Genomic DNA, 18,321 nt, shown 5'->3' on the forward strand with positions numbered 1-18,321 from the left:
TGGTGGTCTTGGATAAGATCCGGAAGAATTCTCTAGATTACCAGGCAGAGACTCTTGTTCTTTTCCCTTACTGTCTTCCAAACAAATGGTCTCTCTCTGTGTGCTCAGCCACCTGGAACTGGAGGTGTGGTGATGCAAGTACCCTTATGGGCATCACCATGGAACTGTGCTGGGTCAGGCCTGAAGCCAACATAGCACTGGGCCTTGACCAAGGCCCTTTCCTTCATGGTGGCAAGTTCCCCCAGATCCTGAGTGTGTCCAGAGATGCTGTCTGGAAGCCAGGAAATGGAGTAAAAAACCCTGGCAATTTACCTGATGTTCTATTTTACTGTGGCTAAGCTGGCACTCAAACCACAGTACAAAAGCCTTCCTGCTCTTCACTCCTCTTTCTACAGGCAGAGGACGCTCTCCCTGTGGCCATTACCACCACCACCTCTGGTCCACACGGGGTTCTCTGCCAGCCACTGCTGATATTTACTGAAAGCCCGAGGGCTTTTCTGTCACCTTGCAGTAAATGCTGCCAGGCCTTTACCCTTCAGGGAAGTGGGCTTCCCTCTGGCCCAAGGCGAGTCCAGAAATGCTGTCCAAGAGCCAAGGCCTGGACTTGGGGACCCCAAAAGTCTGCTTGTTGCTCTACCCCATTGTGGCCAAGCTGGTACCTAGGGTGCAAGACAAAAATCACCTTTACTTTCCCTCTGCTTTCCTCAAACAGGGGTCTCTCACCATAGCCACTACAGCTGGGAATGTGCTGGGTCACCCCAAAGCCAGCATGTCTCAGAGTCCAAGACACAGAGCATACTCCCTGGGTCTTGCCGCTGGTTATTCAGGGCCCAAGGGCTCTTTACTCAGCAAGTGATGAAGCCTGCCGGGACTGCTCCCTTAAGGCAGCAGTTTTCCTTTTGGGCCAGGGTATGTCTAGAAATGTCACCTTGGAGTTAGGGCCTGGAATCAGGACCTCACAGTTCTGCCTGGTGCCCTATCCTACCATGGCTTAGCTGGTATCCAAGATGTAAAACAAAGCCCTCTTTACTTTTTCCTCTCCTTTCCTCAAGAAAGGAATCACTTTCATAGCCGCAAGCTGTACTGCCTGAGGTTGGGGGAGGGGTAGCACAAGCATACCCTTAGCCTCACCAGCTGGTATCTCCCCTGGTCACCTGCTACCCTAGTTCACTGTCTCTCAGCCCAGCCTAGCACTAGGAGTTGCCTAGGAATTATAGTCCTTCTTTCCTAGACTCCTTTTCAAGTTTACCTAGGGCCCCAGAGCACTTCAGCCCACATGGTGAGGCTTGCCAGGAAATTCAGTACCCATTGCTGGCATGGGCGATTCTCCTCTGGCTAGGGCTGGTTCAAATGCTCCTATGCATGGACACTGGTGGAGCCCAGAACACCTTTATTCTCTGCTGTGACAGGGTAGCACAAAGTTCAATGTAAAGTCCCCCAGTTGCTATGCTCCCTTCCCAGAGGGCACAGACTCTCTGTGCTGCAGGTCTGCTGCGAGGGGGTGGGGGAGAGGTGGAATAGGTGATTCAAGACTGTCTCTTTGGCCCTTCTCAATGTCTTTGTAGGTGATATGAAGTTGAAATCAGGTCCTGTGAGTGCTCACCTGATGTTTGTTTCTTGTGGTTTTCTGTGTGCAGACAGCTGTTAAAATTTGGTGTTTCAGTGAGGATTGGGGGGGAATGATAAATTTTATTTCTCTTCCCACGTTCTCTTTGTCTCTTTTACCCAGTTCTCACTCTTTGCCTTTAGTCGTCAATCCCAGAAGAGAATCTCTGAGTTTCTCTTCCTGTTTTTCCTTTTGTTCAAATGAGTACATAAATATATATTACTTATTTCCCCTTCCTTCTTACCCCAAAGGCATAATCCTATAGATACTCTTTTATACTTTGCTAACCATAGAATTTTAAAGCTAAATCAGACTTTATTGTTGTAGTTTTGAGATTATTCTTTCCTCATTTTTTTTCTTTTAGACATTAGATCAGCAACAGTTCTTCACAGAGGAAGAACTAAAAGAATATGAAAATATTATTGCTTTACAAGAAAATGAACTTAAGAAGAAGGCAGATGAGCTTCAGAAACAAAAAGAAGAGCTACAACGTCAGCATGATCAACTGGAGGCCCAGAAGCTGGAATATCATCAGGTGGCATTTTGTCAAAAGATTATGGCATTAAAAAAGATTTTAGGTTCTTTGTTAAAAGCCTGTGTTTTTGTAACATATTTCATTGTACTATAGTACACTGCTATTGCTATAGTATTTTAAACTTTAATACTTTAAAACTATTTTGTGGAATATTAATCTAAATTTTATTTTATATTACTTTATTTTATTTTGAGACAGCCTGTCTCCCAGGCTGGAGTACAGCGCTGTGATCATAGCTCACTGCAGCCTCAAACTCCTGGGCTTAAGTGATCCTCCCACGTCAGCCTCCCCACTAGCTAGGACTACAGGTGTATGCCAGTGTTCCTGGCTAATGTTAATATATGTTGTAGAGACCAGGTCTCACTATGTTGCCGAGGCTGGTCTCGAACTCCTGGCCTCAAGTGATCCTCCCACCTCGGCCTCTGAAATTGTTGGGACTATAGGCGTGAGCCACTGCACCTGGTCAAATCTAAATCTTATCGTTTGAATATCTTTGTTTTAGAAAACAATTTTCAGTTACTTTGTTGTGCTTTGTCAAAGGTCACACATATGATAGAAAATCAAGTTATACTTTTAACTTTCGTTTTCCATTCACCAGGTCATACAGCAGATGGAACAAAAAAAATTACAACAAGGAATTCCTCCATCAGGGCCAGCTGGAGAATTGAAGTTTGAGCCACGTATGTAATTCTGTTTGATTATTTATTTAGGAAAATAAATTATTGTATCAATTGAAGTCCACATTTATTACAAATATAATTTCAAGTCATTAAGATGGTATGTTATTTTTTGTGTGTTTTTTCTAGTATTAGAGCAATTTAGATTACAGAAAAATGAAAATGCCTCCAAAAGTTTTATGTAGCAGCAAATTTTCAGTGCTGTATCATTTGTATAATTTGATAACCATATTTATGGTAAAATGGTTTATTTCAACATTATTTGTAATTCTTTTCTAATTATATTAATCTTACCAGAGAACATGTTTTTAAAAATTGTAATCTATGATTAGCTAAGCATATTTTTTAAAACAAGTATATTTGTATATGAAAGAACATTCAGAATAAAGGAAGATGCTTTTAAAATAAGAACTTTTTTTTTTTTCCAACAGACATTTAAAGTCTGAAGTCCACCAGAGCTCGGAAGAAAGCTGTTAACTCAACATCTATTTCATCTTTTTAGCTCCCTTCCTTTTTCTCTGCTCAATAAATATTTTAAAAGCATGTTTGAAATAAAGGAAGATACTTTTTAAATGAAAACACTTTTTTGGGGACACAGATATTAAAGGATTGAAGTCTACCAGAACCAGGAAGAAAACAAACTCACTGTCTGCTCTCTGCTCTCACATTCACACGTCTCTTCTATTTTTTTTTTTTTTGTTCTCCTTTAGTGATTTAATTAAGTGGCTTTATGCCATAATTTAGTGAAACTATTAGGAGCTATTTAAGTGAGAAAACTCTGCCTCTTGCTTTTAAATTAGATTGCTCTCATAAACGTAGATATTCTTTTATGGGTGCTTATCATTCTTTCTTTCAATAAATATTTCTTTGATATTAATAATTCTGAAAAGGCCATAGTATTTCCCTGTGTTTCCTGGTAACTTTTTTCTACTTTTGGCAACCTCAACTGCTAGAAATTCTTCACCTGAATCGTTTTTGCTACCATTTCAGGTCATTTTTCATTCTTTTTTATTTTGCTCTATACTTTATCATTTAAGATTGGGTTCTGTTACATATAACAGAAAAACCAAAGATAACAGTGGTTTAAACTAAATAGGAGTTTTTTTCTTACATAAAAGAAGTCTAGAAGTAGGTGGTGTCCAGGTTCCTATCTTTCTTCTCTGCTATCCTCAGTGCATGATTTTTATCCTCAGGTTACCTCACTCTTACTGTTCAAGTTTGCTCCTGGAGGCAGTGGGGAAGGCAAGAAACTAGACTTTCTCTGCTTGAGTCAGCTTCCCTGAGGCCATTTTCCAGAACCAGCAGCACCTGAACTTATGTCTCGACTAGAACTGGGTCACACTGATGGCCACACCTAGCTGCTAGGGAGGCTGAGAAGTCCATGTGGCAATGTGACCAGCTAAAAGTTGGATTATTTTACTAAGGAAGAAGGGAAGAGGGAATGTTTTGTAGGCAACTTTCAATTTGAACCTCAGCCACCCTTGTTGGCTACCTAAATTTCTGTGTACCATCTTCTTCCAAGATAGAAAACACTCACCCCCTCTCCCTGAAGAGAAACCACCATAAATCCAGCCCATTATTGCATATTAGATGAAAGACCATGCTATCTGGAGACAGTCCCCTCCGTCATGTTAGGGTGTGGCTCCTTGTGTTCTGGCCACCTACAAACTGAAAGACAAGTTTTCTGCCCCAAGAGTGCCAGATGCATAATGCAAAGGTGCAGGAAAACTCTGAAGCTTTTTAGAAACAGGGTCTTCCTGTGTTGTCTGGTCTAGAATACAGTGGTGCGATCATAGCTTACTGCAGCCTTGAACTCCTGGGCTCAAGTGATCCTTCCACCTCAGTCTCCCTAGTAGCTAGGACTACAGGCACACGCCACGAACACCTGGCTAAACATTTTTTTTGTAGAGATGAAGTATTGCTATGTTGCTCAGGCTGGTCTTAAACTCCTGGTCTCAAGCAATCTTCTCCCCTCAGCCTCCCAAAGCACTGGGATCACTTGGTGTGAGCCACCATGCCCAGGACCCCTAAAACTGATCTTTCAGAAAAGGGGAGAATTAGAAATATAGTGGCCACTGATCCATAGCAATTGGAAAGTACTGCTTGGCAAAAATAATTAAATCTCTCTGCTATAGTTCATGAATATATTCCTTGGTTTGCCCATCAGGCAACCCCTCATTCACCTTTCTGAGAGGAATTCCTTTATCTAATGTCCTCAGGGGGCCTTGGTTTTACTTTCTGGGTGGTTTTCATTGTACATTAATTTTCAGACACAGTCTGCATGGGCATTGGAAAGTATACCCTTCTTGGAGGCTGGGCAGCCTTAGCAGTTTACTTCCTATAATTGTGAGTCTGGGGGCAGGCTTGGGAATTAGAGTATAGATCCGTAACAGCTACAGGCTGTTGCAGGCCAGGTTTGGGTTGTTGTTGTTGTTTTGTTCTGTTTCTTGGCCAAGTGGATTCCTAAAAATTTAGTAAGTTTCTGGTCCGTTGTCTTCAGTCATTTCCATGGACAGTTTTAACCAAGGTAAAATACATTGTTTTTAACAAAGAACCTCATCATTTACTTGCTGGCCTCTGTGTGCTCTCCATCCTCTTTGTTCTCACAGGAATGGTACCTCCTTGAGATCCTTTGAAACTGTAGGCTTGCATGGAATGGCAACAGTCTTAATCTGATCTCTTCCCCTAGGATGGCTCCTATTATTTGGCAGAAAATTCTAAGGGAACGTTCTTGAAAAAGGTTGAGAAAGTTTTAGTAGCTCCCTCAGAGCCTTTACTTATAAATGCTTCACTTTGGAGTACAGTAGTACTTGACTTTTTCAATTCTTCAGGGCTCCAGATTTGGGTCTTGGTCAATTTATATGGTAGACAAAGAGCAATTTCAGCAAAGCTATTTTCCCTTGCATCACTGCAGACGTGTTAACCTTAGTCCAAGTCACATATCTCTTTAGGGCTTTGCTGAAAAGAGGCAAGAAGCAGCCAACACATGCTAGCACTCTGAAGTTCTACCACCTTTGTCTCTGTGGCAGGAAGTCTGAACCTCACCTTGACCTCTGTTGGCAAAAGTCTCACTGCCCAAAGCCCTACCTCCTCAACTAAGCCAACCCCAGATTTAGGGCCTTTGACTTGCTGCACCTTACTTCTAGCTGCCAAATTCTGTATAGGTCAAGATTCTTAGCTGTAGGCAATGAAATCTTCTTTAGGTATTAAACAGAAGGAATGGGTGAATCAGTATAGATAGGTCACAGAATCGATGGGAGGGCTGAGGAAACAGACCTAGGCTGAGCTTCTAGGAATTATGTCACAAGACTAGGCTGCTGAAGGAGCTGCCGCTTTTAGAACAATCAAGAAGCTGCCTGCTGGATTAGGAAGCCGCCTGCTGGACTAGGAAGCTGTGAACAGTTGCCAGTTCCAGAGCCACACCACCTCTGCCATTCTTTATGCCAGCAAAAATAGATACATGTCTTCTTGCCTCTGTCCCCATGTTACTTGGTTCTAAGTAAAAGTCTCAAGTGAGTGAATCTGGTGGACTGGACCAATCATATCTGAAACCCTAGCTGCAAGGGAGGTTAGGAGATATAATGTTCAACTTTCCTACCTCTGTGTGATAGGAATGCATGTTAAAAGCTACCCTAGGCTGGGTGTGGTGGCTCACACCTGTAATCCCAGCACTTTGGGAAGCCAAGGTGGGTGGATCACCTGAGGTTAGGAGTTCAAGACCAGCCTGGCCAACATGGTGAAACCCCATCTCTACTAAAAATAGAAAAATTAGCTGGGTGTGGTGGCGCACACCTATAGTCCCAGCTATTCAAGAGGCTGAGGCAGCAGAATTGCTTGAGCCTGCGAGGTGGAGGTTGCAGTGATCTGAGATCACGCCACTGCACTCCAGCCTGGGCCACAGAGCAAGACTCTATCTCAGGAAAAAAAAGAAAAGGCTGCCCTAGCACCTCACAAGTTTACATTGTTTCACATAATAATTTTTAAACTCTTAGTCCTTATTTTATAGATTTTTAGATAATCATTGCATATTCCTCCAAACATACTTAAACAATGGATCCCAAAATTAAATAGCAGTTTAGGAAAGTTATTCTTATATACAGCTTTACAAAACCTACAAAAACCACTCAATGTAGTAATAGTGCTTGCTATGTTTTTTAAAGAAATGGATTAGAATCTCTTGCTTAAATTATAAGCAATAGAATCTCTATCTATATTGCTTAAATTGTAAGCAATATTGAAAAATGGTTTGGCATATCCTTTTGTTGATGACTACTATCTGTGACATGAAACTGATAAGACATTCTTTTGGGTAAACGTTTAACCACAGTTGGTAAAGTGGTTAAATCAGGAATTAATAGGAAGAAATAGAGTAATTTCTTGAAATGCTTTTTTGGCTCGAGTAAATGATGGATATTAATGTAGAAATATTTCACACTTTCCAGCAAACTAATGTAATTTATATTATTCAGAAAAGAATTACTAAGCCTAAAATTATAGATTAAGGAATTATAATTTTTTTGAGTACTGGCATTTATGAATGAATATTATTATTTTTTGAGACAGTGTCTCACTCTTGTCACCTAGGCTAGAGTGCAGTGGCGTGATCTCGGCTCACTGCCACCTGTGCCGCCCGGGTTCAAGCAATTCTCCGGCCTCAGCCTCCCGAGTAGCTGGGATTACAGGCACTTGCCACTGCGCCCGGCTGCTTTTTGTATTTTTAGTAGAGACGGGGTTTCCCCATATTGGTCAGGCTGGCCTTGAACCCCTGACCTCGTGATCCACCCACCTCGACCTCCCAAAGTGCTGGGATTACAGGCATGAGCCACCGCACCTGGCCTATTATTTCTAAGACAGTTGCAAACAGTATTCTTTTCAGTTCTGTTAGAAAGTATTGGTCTTGTGTTTATACCATTCTTCTTCGTATTTCTTTAGTTATTAAATGTCTTTGGTTTAGCTGAGTTAGTGAAATTTATTAGTAATTTGAAGTTTTGTTTCACATATGAATTTTCATGAAGCATGTGCATTTTATAATATACTTCAGTAGAGGCTGAGCATTCCTTATCCACAGTGCTTGGAACCTGAAGTGTTTTGGATTTTGGATTTTTTTTGTAGCTGGAATTACAGGCGTGAGTCACTACACCCAGCTAATTTTTGTATTTTTAGTAGAGTCAGGGTTTCACTATGTTGGCCAGGCTGGTCTCAAACTCCTAACCTTAAGCGATGTGCCTGCCTTGGCCTCCCAAAGTGCTGGGATTACAGGCATGAGCCACCACGCCCAGCCTGCATTATACTTTTATTGGTTGAGCATCCCAAATCTAAAAATTAGACATCTGAAATGAGCATTTCCTTTGAGCATCATGCTGGCACTCAAAAAGTTTTGGATTTTGGAGCATTTTGGGTTTCAGAATTTTGAATTTGAGAATCTCAAACTGTATATATAATTAAAATTAGATTTTGAAGGATTAGTCTCTAGAATATTTAACTCTTACTAAAGACAACTACAATTTAGAAGTAGTAGTAAAAAAAATACTCTAAGACATAGATATATGTTTTTTATGCCAAGATTTGTTTACAACAGCATTATTTTATGTATGTTGAACAGAATAGTATTACAATAAGATTAAATGCAAATCTTTCTCAGGAAAAATATAAAGAAAATTATAAAATGTTTTTGATAACATGATTTTTTTTTCTTTTAGAGATGGGGTCTCTCTCTGTCATCCTGGCTGGAGTGCAGTGGTGCCATCATAACTCACTATAGTCTCGAACTTCTGGGCTCAAGCAATCCTGTCTCAGCTTCCTGAATAGCTGGGACTCTAGGTGTGTGCTTCCATGCCCGCCTAATTTTTAAATTTGTTGTAGAGATGGGGTCTTGCTATGTTGCCCAGGCTGGCCTCAAATTCCTGGCCTCAAGCAATCCTCCTGCCTCAGCCCCCTAAGTTGCTGGGATTAGAAACATGAGCCATTATTCCTGATTTTTAAGAGAGGGGTTAAAAAAATCTGTTAACTTAGAATAAAGTTTTGACAATCCGGGTTCTGGTTAGTGCATAAGTTTTCATCTTTGTTTTATAGCCATGAAGTACAATCAAGAAGAAACTGAAAAAGAGCCAGAGTTAGATGATGAGCTTCATCGTTGTCATGCAGGAGTTTTATCCCCTGAAGAACCTGCTAGAGAAGTCCACCTTCACCCTTAACCAATGGTGCCTCAACTTACTACTTTTAAAATTCATTTGTTTCTTTTGGAATTGGGATACTAAGGTGTGTTAAGTAAAATACAATATTTACTTTTTCATTCCTTATGAGTGACCAAATGTCTGCTTTTGAGGTATGGGATTTGAAGGAAATCAGACCTTTCCTTTATTTTTATTTATTTATTTATTTATTTATTTATTTATTTATTTATTTATTTATTGACACAGAGTTTCACTCTTGTTGCCCAGGCTAGAGTGCAATGGCTCACTGCAACCTCTACCTCCCAAGTTTCAAGCAATTCTCCTGCCTCAGCCTCCCAAGTAGCTGAGATTACAGGTGCCTGCCACCACACCCGGCTAATTTTTTGTATTTTTAGTAGAGATGGGGTTTCACCATGTTGGCTAATCTGGTCTCAAACTCTTGACCCCAGGTGATCTGTCGACTTCAGCCTCCCAAAGTGCTGGGATTACAGGCATGAGCCACTGTGCCCAGCCTTTTCCTTGATTTTTAAAAAGACATAATATCATTAGTAGAATTCTAATCTTTTTCTACCCACTTTTTAATTTATTTAAAAAATGAGTTGTTAGGTATGAATTAGTAACCATTTCTTTAAAAGTCTAAGAACTGAGCCAGAGAAAGCAGCATCAGCAAGTGGTGAAGACACTAAATTGAAAAATGTGCATGTATTGTTTCTAGTACTGCCAACCTGTTTAATGAGACAAAAGCAAATCAAAAGCAATCAAACTTTTGATTTAGTTTTAGAAATTTAGATTTTTTCAAATATTGCTCATAGAATTATGTAGAAAAACAATTATATTTCATGTTTATAGATATATATAATTTTCACAGCAAAGCTTTTAGTTTGTATTTTAATTGATGTCAGCCATGCTCTTGATGATTCTGAATGCCATGTAGCAGTTTGATTGTCAGCCGGCCCTTGACAGTGCACTTCTCTGTCTGTGCTCCACCCTCTGGTTACCATCAAAGCTCTGCATGCCTGTGTCAACAAATTTTGTTTTACTAATTGTTTATAATCAATTGCAGTTAACAGTTTAAGTTTTGCTGGGAAAATTTGCTTACCTCCTTTTATTATTTTATAATTAGTAATAAATATATTTCCCAAGCCTTTCCAGATTTATGAATATATACCTCAGAAGTAAAGTGTTACAATATTTATTTTACAATTCTTATAATTTTGGCTACTCCATAGAATTTTTATTTTTATTTTATTTTATTATTATTATTTTTTTTTGAGACAGAATCTTGCTCTGTCGATCAGGCTGCAGTGCAGTGATGTGATCTCGGCTCACTGCAACCTCCGCCTCCCAAGTTCAAGCAATTCTCCTGTCTCAGTCTCCCAAGCAGCTGGGACTACAGGTGCATGCCACCACACCTGGCTAATTTTTGTGTTTTTAGTAGAGACAGGGTTTCACCATGGTGGCCAGGCTGGTCTTGAACTCCTGACCTCAGGTGATCCACCCACCTCGGTCTCCCAAAGTGTTGAGATCACAGGTGTGAGCCACCATGCCTAGCCTATTTTTATTTTTATTTTTATTTTTATTTTATTTTTGAGACAGAGCCTCACTCTGTTGCCCAGGCTGGAGTGCAGTGGCACAATCTTGCCTCACTGCAGTCTCCGCCTCCTGGGTTCAAGTGATTATCCTGCCTCAGTCTCCAGAGTAGCTGGGACTCCAGGCATGTGCCACCATGCCCAGCTAATTTTTGTTTTTTCAGTAGAGACAGCGTTTTGCCATGTTGGTCAGGCTGGTCTCGAACTCCTGACCTCAGGTGATCCATCTGCTTCGGCCTCCCAAAGTGCTGGGATTACAGGTGTGAGCCACCGTGCCTGGCTAGTGGAATTTTTAAATGAGTAATGATTTATTTTCCACATGATTTCAAAGTTATGACTAGTCCAAGTGATTTAACAGTGAGAGAGAAAAAAATAAAATTGCATCTAGTTCTCTTTGCTATCCCCCATGAATCATTGCATTTAACATGTTATTTCTGTTCAATTTTAGTTCATTTTCAATGTGCATTTTTAGTGATATCACAGTATGTGTCATTTAATTAAATCCCTGCCCTTGCTTTAGATTTTCTGTGCATGGGGTATGAGGCACATGTGCAGTCTGTGCCATGTTGTATTTGTTTTGTACCATGTTGCTTGGCCTATTTTGCTTCCATGCTGACCTCCATTGTTAAGGTGATTTGGAGTTGTTTTACTTTTGAATTTTACCCTTTCTGTTCATGGTGTGATAACTTTCTAAATATTTCCTTATTAAAGTAGTGATGTATAGATGATTTCCCTTTTAAAACGTATTTACTATGTCCTTTAATGTTTTAAACAATTTTATGGAGGTATTTATTGAAGCATTTCTATCAAACATGACCATTTAAAATCCCTATCAACTTTGTGTAGTGATTCTTTCTTGTTCTATGACATTTAGTAATATGATCTTAGAATTTGCATCTTAATTCTTTTCTAACTAAATCTCAGTCCTAATCCTGTGTCATTTTTTGTTTCTTTTGATATGTGTGTGTATTTATTCTCTTTGATGTTCGTAGTATGTTTCATTGAGATTCAAGGTTGATTTTTTGGGGGAAAAAAAGTACCTTTGCAGAAAAGTCCGTTTTTCTAGAGCTAGTTAGGCAGGCCCTCATTCCTGGTTTGGTTTCAACTGCAGAGAGTGCTTGTATCGCAGGAGAATTTCTGACTCATGGGGTGGGTCCCTGGCTCTTTACTCCTCTCTGATAGAGTGAACCAGCATCTGGGGCAAATACATAGCAGTCAGATGCTCTGATGAATGTCCCTGTTCAGTTCTTTGACTTTTTTGTATCCTCCTTAAATAATGGTTTTAAAGATAAGCAGAAACCTATCTAAAGTACTTTATAGATCTCAGCAGGCATTATTCATCTTACAGTTAATACAGGAAGAAACATCTTTGATATGGAAAGACTAGGGCATGAATTCAGCAATCCCTGATTAGGAGAAAAGTAGCCTAGTTTATTACTTCTTCACTACTTTTGCGTGGATGACCTGAGTTTTAATCAAGTTCTTTCCTTTCTATATGCACTCCCCCATTTTCCCACTTTTGTATTGATTTTCCCACTATTGTATTTCTAATGCACCTTCTTAATCACTGGAGAAAGCTTTTGAGGCATGTAAGAGGTCCTAGCACCATTTTTAGTCTCAAAGTTTCATAGCCGCTGGCTTTATGGGACTCTATTATCAGGCCTTGCAAACAAATTTGTCCCTTCCCTCACAATCCCAAGCTATTCATCTTTTCTCTAAGGGAGCCTTTTGTATTACTAATTAAGACTAGGTGACTATATTAAAACAGAGGTATCTTCTAAAAGATTTATATAAATGAAACAGAGGCTAAGTATTTTTGTAAGGACAGCAATTTGAAGTCAGTTAATGCCTAGAGTGACTGCTTCATTCTTCTGCTATGGCTCTGGTGACTTCCTGATAATTCTATCCGAGCCCCTGTATCCAGTTCCAGGACCTAAGAATGGAAGAGCTCTGGAGGCTGAAGGTAGAAGACAGAGCCCCCTTTCAGTGACAGTGAAAGGGGGGTTAATCTTTCCTGAAGCTGTTAGTCTGGTATCTATTAGCACACATGAAAATTAGAAACTTGCAGCTTTAGAAATAGTATCTGTGTAGTAAATGCTGTCTGTGTACCAATTTGTATAGCTTTTAATAGAAAGATCTTTTTGGATGGAAAATGTGTGTAAGCTTGTGACTAAAATAGTTCTGGATTGAAGACCATTCAGTATCTTCTGAAAAAAAAAATTGTCCTCTGGAACTAAAACACGAAAAAAAAAAAAAAAAACCCTATCCATTATTGCTTTTTTTTTTTTAATGAAGAAAACCAATGCTGCATAATCCACATTTTACCAGTATTAATTATGTCTTAAAGCCATTTAACAATGATGGTTTACATATCCTATTTTAAAGTCAGGATTTTAAAGAGTTTTGTTATTACTAATTGGAGAATATTGAAAAATTTCAATTTAAATGTTGAATTAAAAATGTAACCTTTTCTGCTGGGCGTGATGGCTCACGCCTGTAATCCCAGCACTTTGGGAGGCCAAGATGGATGGATCACGAGGTCAGGAGTTCAAGACCAGCCTGGCCAAGATGGTGAAACCCCATCTCTACTAAAAATACAGAAATTAGCCGGGCATGGTGGTGGGCATCTGTAATCCCAGCTACTCAGGAGGCTGAGGCAGGAGAATCGCTTGAGGCCGGGAGGCAGAGGTTGCGGTGAGCCGATACCGTGCCACTGTACTATAGCCTGGGTGGCAGAGCGAGACTCCGTCTCAAAAAAAAGTAACTTTTTATAAATATGGGGCTAAAAACGTTGTTATTTTTAAATTTTGGAAAACGTTTTGTTAGCTTGAAGATTACTTAGATTTATTTTTTCTTATTTAGATATTTGACCTATTTTTAAAACTATAAATAAATAATTGGACTTTAATTTGATAGAATCAGAAAAACAGGACTTTATACCATTTTCGTTACATTTGAATTCATTTTATAAATATATGTTGTAAAAATTCTTCCAGTGCAATATTTTTTGGAAAATATTGTTCTAGTCATTGTTTGTATAGGTTTATTTGTAATTATATTAAAAGTAAAATTAGAAAAATATGTAATATTTGTTGTAATTTTCGGGGGAAAAAGATTTGACAATGTTAATAGAATGGATTATTTGTAAAACACCAACATTAGACAGTCATAGAGCCTGAGTAAGGGCCTTAGATATTATCTTCCAATGAAGGAACTCGTTCTCCAGCATAGCTAGTAAGTGGTTATCCACCTCCTGCTTCAAGTCTTCCAGTGATAGCATTGAAGTGGAAAATCACAGTGGTTTCCAGGCTTGTCTGCATATTGAAATCACCTAAGAGATATAAAAAATATTGGTACCTGGGTCCCATCTCCAGGTGATTCTAATATGCAGACAAGTTTGGGAACCAGTGGTAAATCATGTAGAAAAGCACCTCACTCTTTTTCAACATTAGAGAATCCATAATGGAGAGGAAACCTGGCTGATGTTATGTAGAGTCTAATAAGCATTTAGATGTCATTGAGAGCATTTATAGCCACACTCCCTACCGTCCAGTGTTGTATGATAAATAAATATTTCCATTTAAATTCAAGAACCATTTAATAAGATAGCACATTGACAGAGTCCATGATGTTGGTATAGTGGAAAGTCCTGGACTGGGTGTTAGGAGTTTTAGCTGCCCAACTTTAAATAATTTTAGCCTTACAAAAAATTTGCAAAAATAGTATAAAGAATTCCCATATGCCCTTCACCTAGATTCCTCAAATATTAACATGTTATATAACTACAGTAAAGGTATTACAGTCAGGAAATTAACATTGATACAATTCTATAAACTAATCTGCAAATTTTGCCAGTTACTCTACTATAAATTTTTTCTGGGCTAAGATTCAATCTGGGATCACAAATTGCATTTATTTTTGTATGTGTTTGTTATTTTGAAAAAAATCATTGCAACAATAGTATAATGAATTTGTGAACCCCGAAAATTTGAAACAGGTCTCAGTTAATTTAGAAAGTTTATTTTGCCAAGGTTGAGGACATGGCCATGACACAGCCTCAGAAAGTCCTGACAACATGTGCCCAAGGTGGTCGGGGCACAGCTTGGTTTTATACATTTAGGGAGATCCGAGACATCAATCAATATATGTAAGAAGTACATTGGTTTGGCCTGGAAAGGCAGGACAACTTGAAGCAAAGGCAGGAAGGCTGTAAGTGCGGTGGGAGCTTCCAGGTCACGGGTGATACACAAAGAGTTACATTCTTTTGAGTTTCTGATTTAGAGTTTCTACCTTTCCAAAGGAGGCGAGTCAGATATGCATCTATCTCAGTGAGCAGAGGAGTGACTGAATAACAACAGGAAGCAGATTTGCCCTAAGCAGTTTTTCAGTTTGAGTTTTCCTTAGTGATTTTGGGGGCCCAAAATATTTTCCTTTCACAAATTCTAGTATACCTTGCTTTCACTCTTTCTGTCCAATTCTTTGAAGCATTTCAGAATTAAGCTGCAAACATTGTGATCCCTTACCCTAAATATGTGAGTGAGCATCTCTTATGAACAAAGTTTTTTTTCTCATAACCATCATATAATTATCCAATTTGGGAAATTTAACATTGTTACAATGCTATTAATGTAACATATAGTCCATATTCATATTTTACCAATTGTCTCAATACTGTCCTTTATAATAATTTTTTCATGATCCAGGATTTGTGTGTTGGAGTTTGTTGTCAGGTCTCTTTAATTTCCTTTGATCTGGAATGGCTCCTCAGTTTTATTTTGTCTTTCATGACATTGCCATTTTTTGAGTACAGGTCATTTGTTTTATAGAATGGCTCTCAATCTGCATTTGTCTAGACTGGTCTTTCTCACAGTGTGGTCTGTGACTGGTGCTGGTCTACGCCTGGCTGTTACCTAAGGGTGAGGAGGCCAACCGACATTACTCATGATATTGGAAACTTTTATAGCAATTCAAAAATAATTTTATGTCTGTTGAATCTAAGAATAAAAATTGAGGGCTTGTATTTTTATGTCTTTTTATTTCATTTCTCTAGTAATTCATTTTTATTTTACAAAATGACAGTTCTTCATGGGTTGGACACTTATTTTTTATTTGTATTTACTTTCATTTTTTAGAATTAAAAAAAAATAATAGAGACAGGATCTTGCTATGTTGGCCAGTTTGGTCTTGAACTGTTGCCCTCAAGCAGTCCTCCTGTCTCTGCCTCCCAAAGTGGATGAGCTACCATGCCTGGCCAGGTTGGACACTTTTAAAAAGAGTCCTTTAGCACAGCTACTTGGAACAACACTGGTCTAGAATGAGGTGTGTTTTGTTTTTGGTTTTTTGTTTTGTTTTGTTGTTGTTGTTGTTGTTTTGAGACAGAGTCTCTGTCACCCAGGCTGGAGTGCAGTAGTGCAATCATGGCTTACTGCAGCCACAACCTCCTGGTCTCAAGCCATCCTCCCTCCCACCTCAGCCTCTCAAATAGCTGGGACTACAGGTGACACCACCACACCCAGCTAATATCTTGATTTTTTTTTTTTTTTTTTTGTGGAGATGTGGTCTCACTATGTTGCCTAGGCTGATTTCAAACTCCTGAGCTCATGTAATCCTCCTGTCTTGGCTTCCCAAAGTGCTGGGATTACAGGCATGAGCCACCACACCTGGCCTAGACAGATTTTTGAAGCTAAGGACTGTGTTTTAGCCATCTCTGAGTTTGTCACTCCTAAATTGTGCCTGGCAGAGTTCAACAAATGGTTGCTGAGGGGCTACTTGAAATGCCCCATTCCTTTACTAGAAAGGCTTTCCTTTTCTTTTTTTTTTTTTTTGAGACAGAGTCTTACTCTTGTCACTCAGGCTAGAGTGCAATGGCATTGATCTCGGCTCACTGCAACCTCTGCTTCCTGGGTTCAAGTGATTCTCCTGCTTCAGCCTCCCAAGTAGCTGGGATTACAGGCATCGGCCACCACACCTGGCCAAGTTTTGTATTTTTAGTAGAGACGTGGTTTCACCATGTTGGCCAGGCTGGTCTCAAACTCCTGACCTCAGGTGATCCTTCTGCCTCAGCCTCCCAAAGTGCTGGGATTACAGGCATGAGCCACCACACCCAGCAGAAAGCTTTTCTTATACTGAGCCAAAATCTCTCTCCAACTTGCTTTTGCCTTCAAGAATATCACCTAACGTGTACTCACATATGTAGGTGTTTGCTTTTCAGAGACTTACAAGATTGGTACCATGTCTTAAACCCCCAGGCTACTCCAAGCAAAACGGTCTCAGCTCCTTTACTCATTTGTAGTGATTAGGATTAGGTTCCGCTGAAAATGAGAACATTTTAAATAAGAGTAGCATACTGACTTTGCTGCTTATGTTCCACAGGTCCAGAAGTGTCATTCTAAAGCTGGTAGAGGTTTCACGAGTCATCAGGGACCCAGAACCCTTCTCTTTTGCTGTCCCCTTGTCCTAGTGCATGGTTTCCACATTGTGGTGCAAGATGTCTGCTCAAGCTCTAGGCATTACATCTGCTATCCTGCTGTCATAAAAAGGAAGGGGAAAAGAAGATCATTTTCCTTCCCTTTAAGGACATTTCCCAGAAGTCACACAGAACATTTCCATTTATATTACTTTGGCCAGAACTTGGTCATATGGCCACATTTAGCTCCAGAGTGGTTAGGAAATGCAGTCTTTTATTTTGGAGATCCCTGTGCCCAGGAAAACATTGGAGGCCTTTTTCAAGGAAAAAGGGGAAAATAGATATTGGTTGACAAATAGCAGTCTCTGCCATACTGTCCCTGGATACATGTCTTTGGGTGAATGTCCCTTATTTACCATTCTGATTGCTTGTTGGATATTTTCAATATGTGTTACAATATGGTTCCAAAATTGTATGTGATATTCCAACAGCAAGTTGGATGCAATGTGTCATATAAATGACCTCAGTGTCAACCAGCATTTGAATACCGTGTCTCAATGCTATGCACCAATAAAGAACATAGAAAGTCAGACGTTTCCATAAATAATTCCTGAGGATATATGCTTATTTTGTTTGAGAAGCATCGTGAGGCATCTGCTGTGTGCTTTAGGGTTGAATGAAAAGTTGGCAAAAGTATTAAAAGACATGTTCAGGCTGGGCATGGTGGCTCATGTCTGTGATCCTAGCACTTTGGGAGGCCGAAGTGGGTGGATCACTTGAGGTCAGGAGTTCAAGAGTAGCCTGGTCAACATGATGAAACCCTGTCTCTACTAAAAATACAAAAATTAGCCGGGCGGGGTGCCTGTAATCCCTGCTACTTGGGAGGCTGAGGCACAAGAATCTCTTGAACCGGGGAGGCAGAGGTTGCAGTGAGCTAAGATCGCACCACTGCACTCCAGCCTGGGCAATAGAACGAGACTCTGTCTCACACACACACACACACACAAAGACATGTTCAGATAGATGTGATATTAGTAAAAATGAAAACACAGGTAATGACTTTTCATTCTAACGAAATATAAATGGAGAAACCTGCCAGTTTTACCCTTTAGAGTAAAAAAGGTACCAAAAAATTACCAAAACAGTAAAATTACCAAAAGAGTAATTTGATAATTTGATAATTACACATAATTTCATGTGTATGTGTCACAACTTTGTGAATCACTATTCTGGGCATGTATAAGGAGTCATCATATACCTCCATTGGGAATGTTATTTAATGATGTCACTAATACCAGACAAGGATGTCTCCTCAGGTAAGGCTCCTTGGAGGAG

The 18,321-nt window shown here is 39.6% G+C and overlaps 1 protein-coding gene across 5 annotated transcripts in view; it reads left to right on the forward strand.

Annotated features, from left to right (window-relative positions):
- NUCB2 (nucleobindin 2) overlaps nt 1-17,590 on the forward strand; it is a 79,199-nt gene extending 61,609 nt beyond the window's left edge. For 4 of the 5 annotated variants that reach the window (XM_030917519.1, XM_030917520.1, XM_030917522.1 and 1 more), the window contains 5 exons: nt 1,971-2,141; nt 2,740-2,821; nt 3,250-6,330; nt 8,891-9,076; nt 16,953-17,590. In XM_030917519.1, coding sequence (XP_030773379.1) covers nt 1,971-2,141; nt 2,740-2,821; nt 3,250-3,257 — 261 coding nt within the window. In that variant the 3' untranslated portion in view covers nt 3,258-6,330; nt 8,891-9,076; nt 16,953-17,590. Of the gene's footprint in view, nt 1-1,970; nt 2,142-2,739; nt 2,830-3,249; nt 6,331-8,890; nt 9,077-16,952 lie in introns of those variants that run through there. The other variant, XM_030917521.1, reaches the window with a different exon arrangement.
- Nucleotides 17,591-18,321: the final 731 nt, after the last annotated feature.

This window comes from Rhinopithecus roxellana, chromosome 15, assembly GCF_007565055.1.
Source record: "Rhinopithecus roxellana isolate Shanxi Qingling chromosome 15, ASM756505v1, whole genome shotgun sequence".
NCBI classification, from domain to species: domain Eukaryota; kingdom Metazoa; phylum Chordata; class Mammalia; order Primates; family Cercopithecidae; genus Rhinopithecus; species Rhinopithecus roxellana.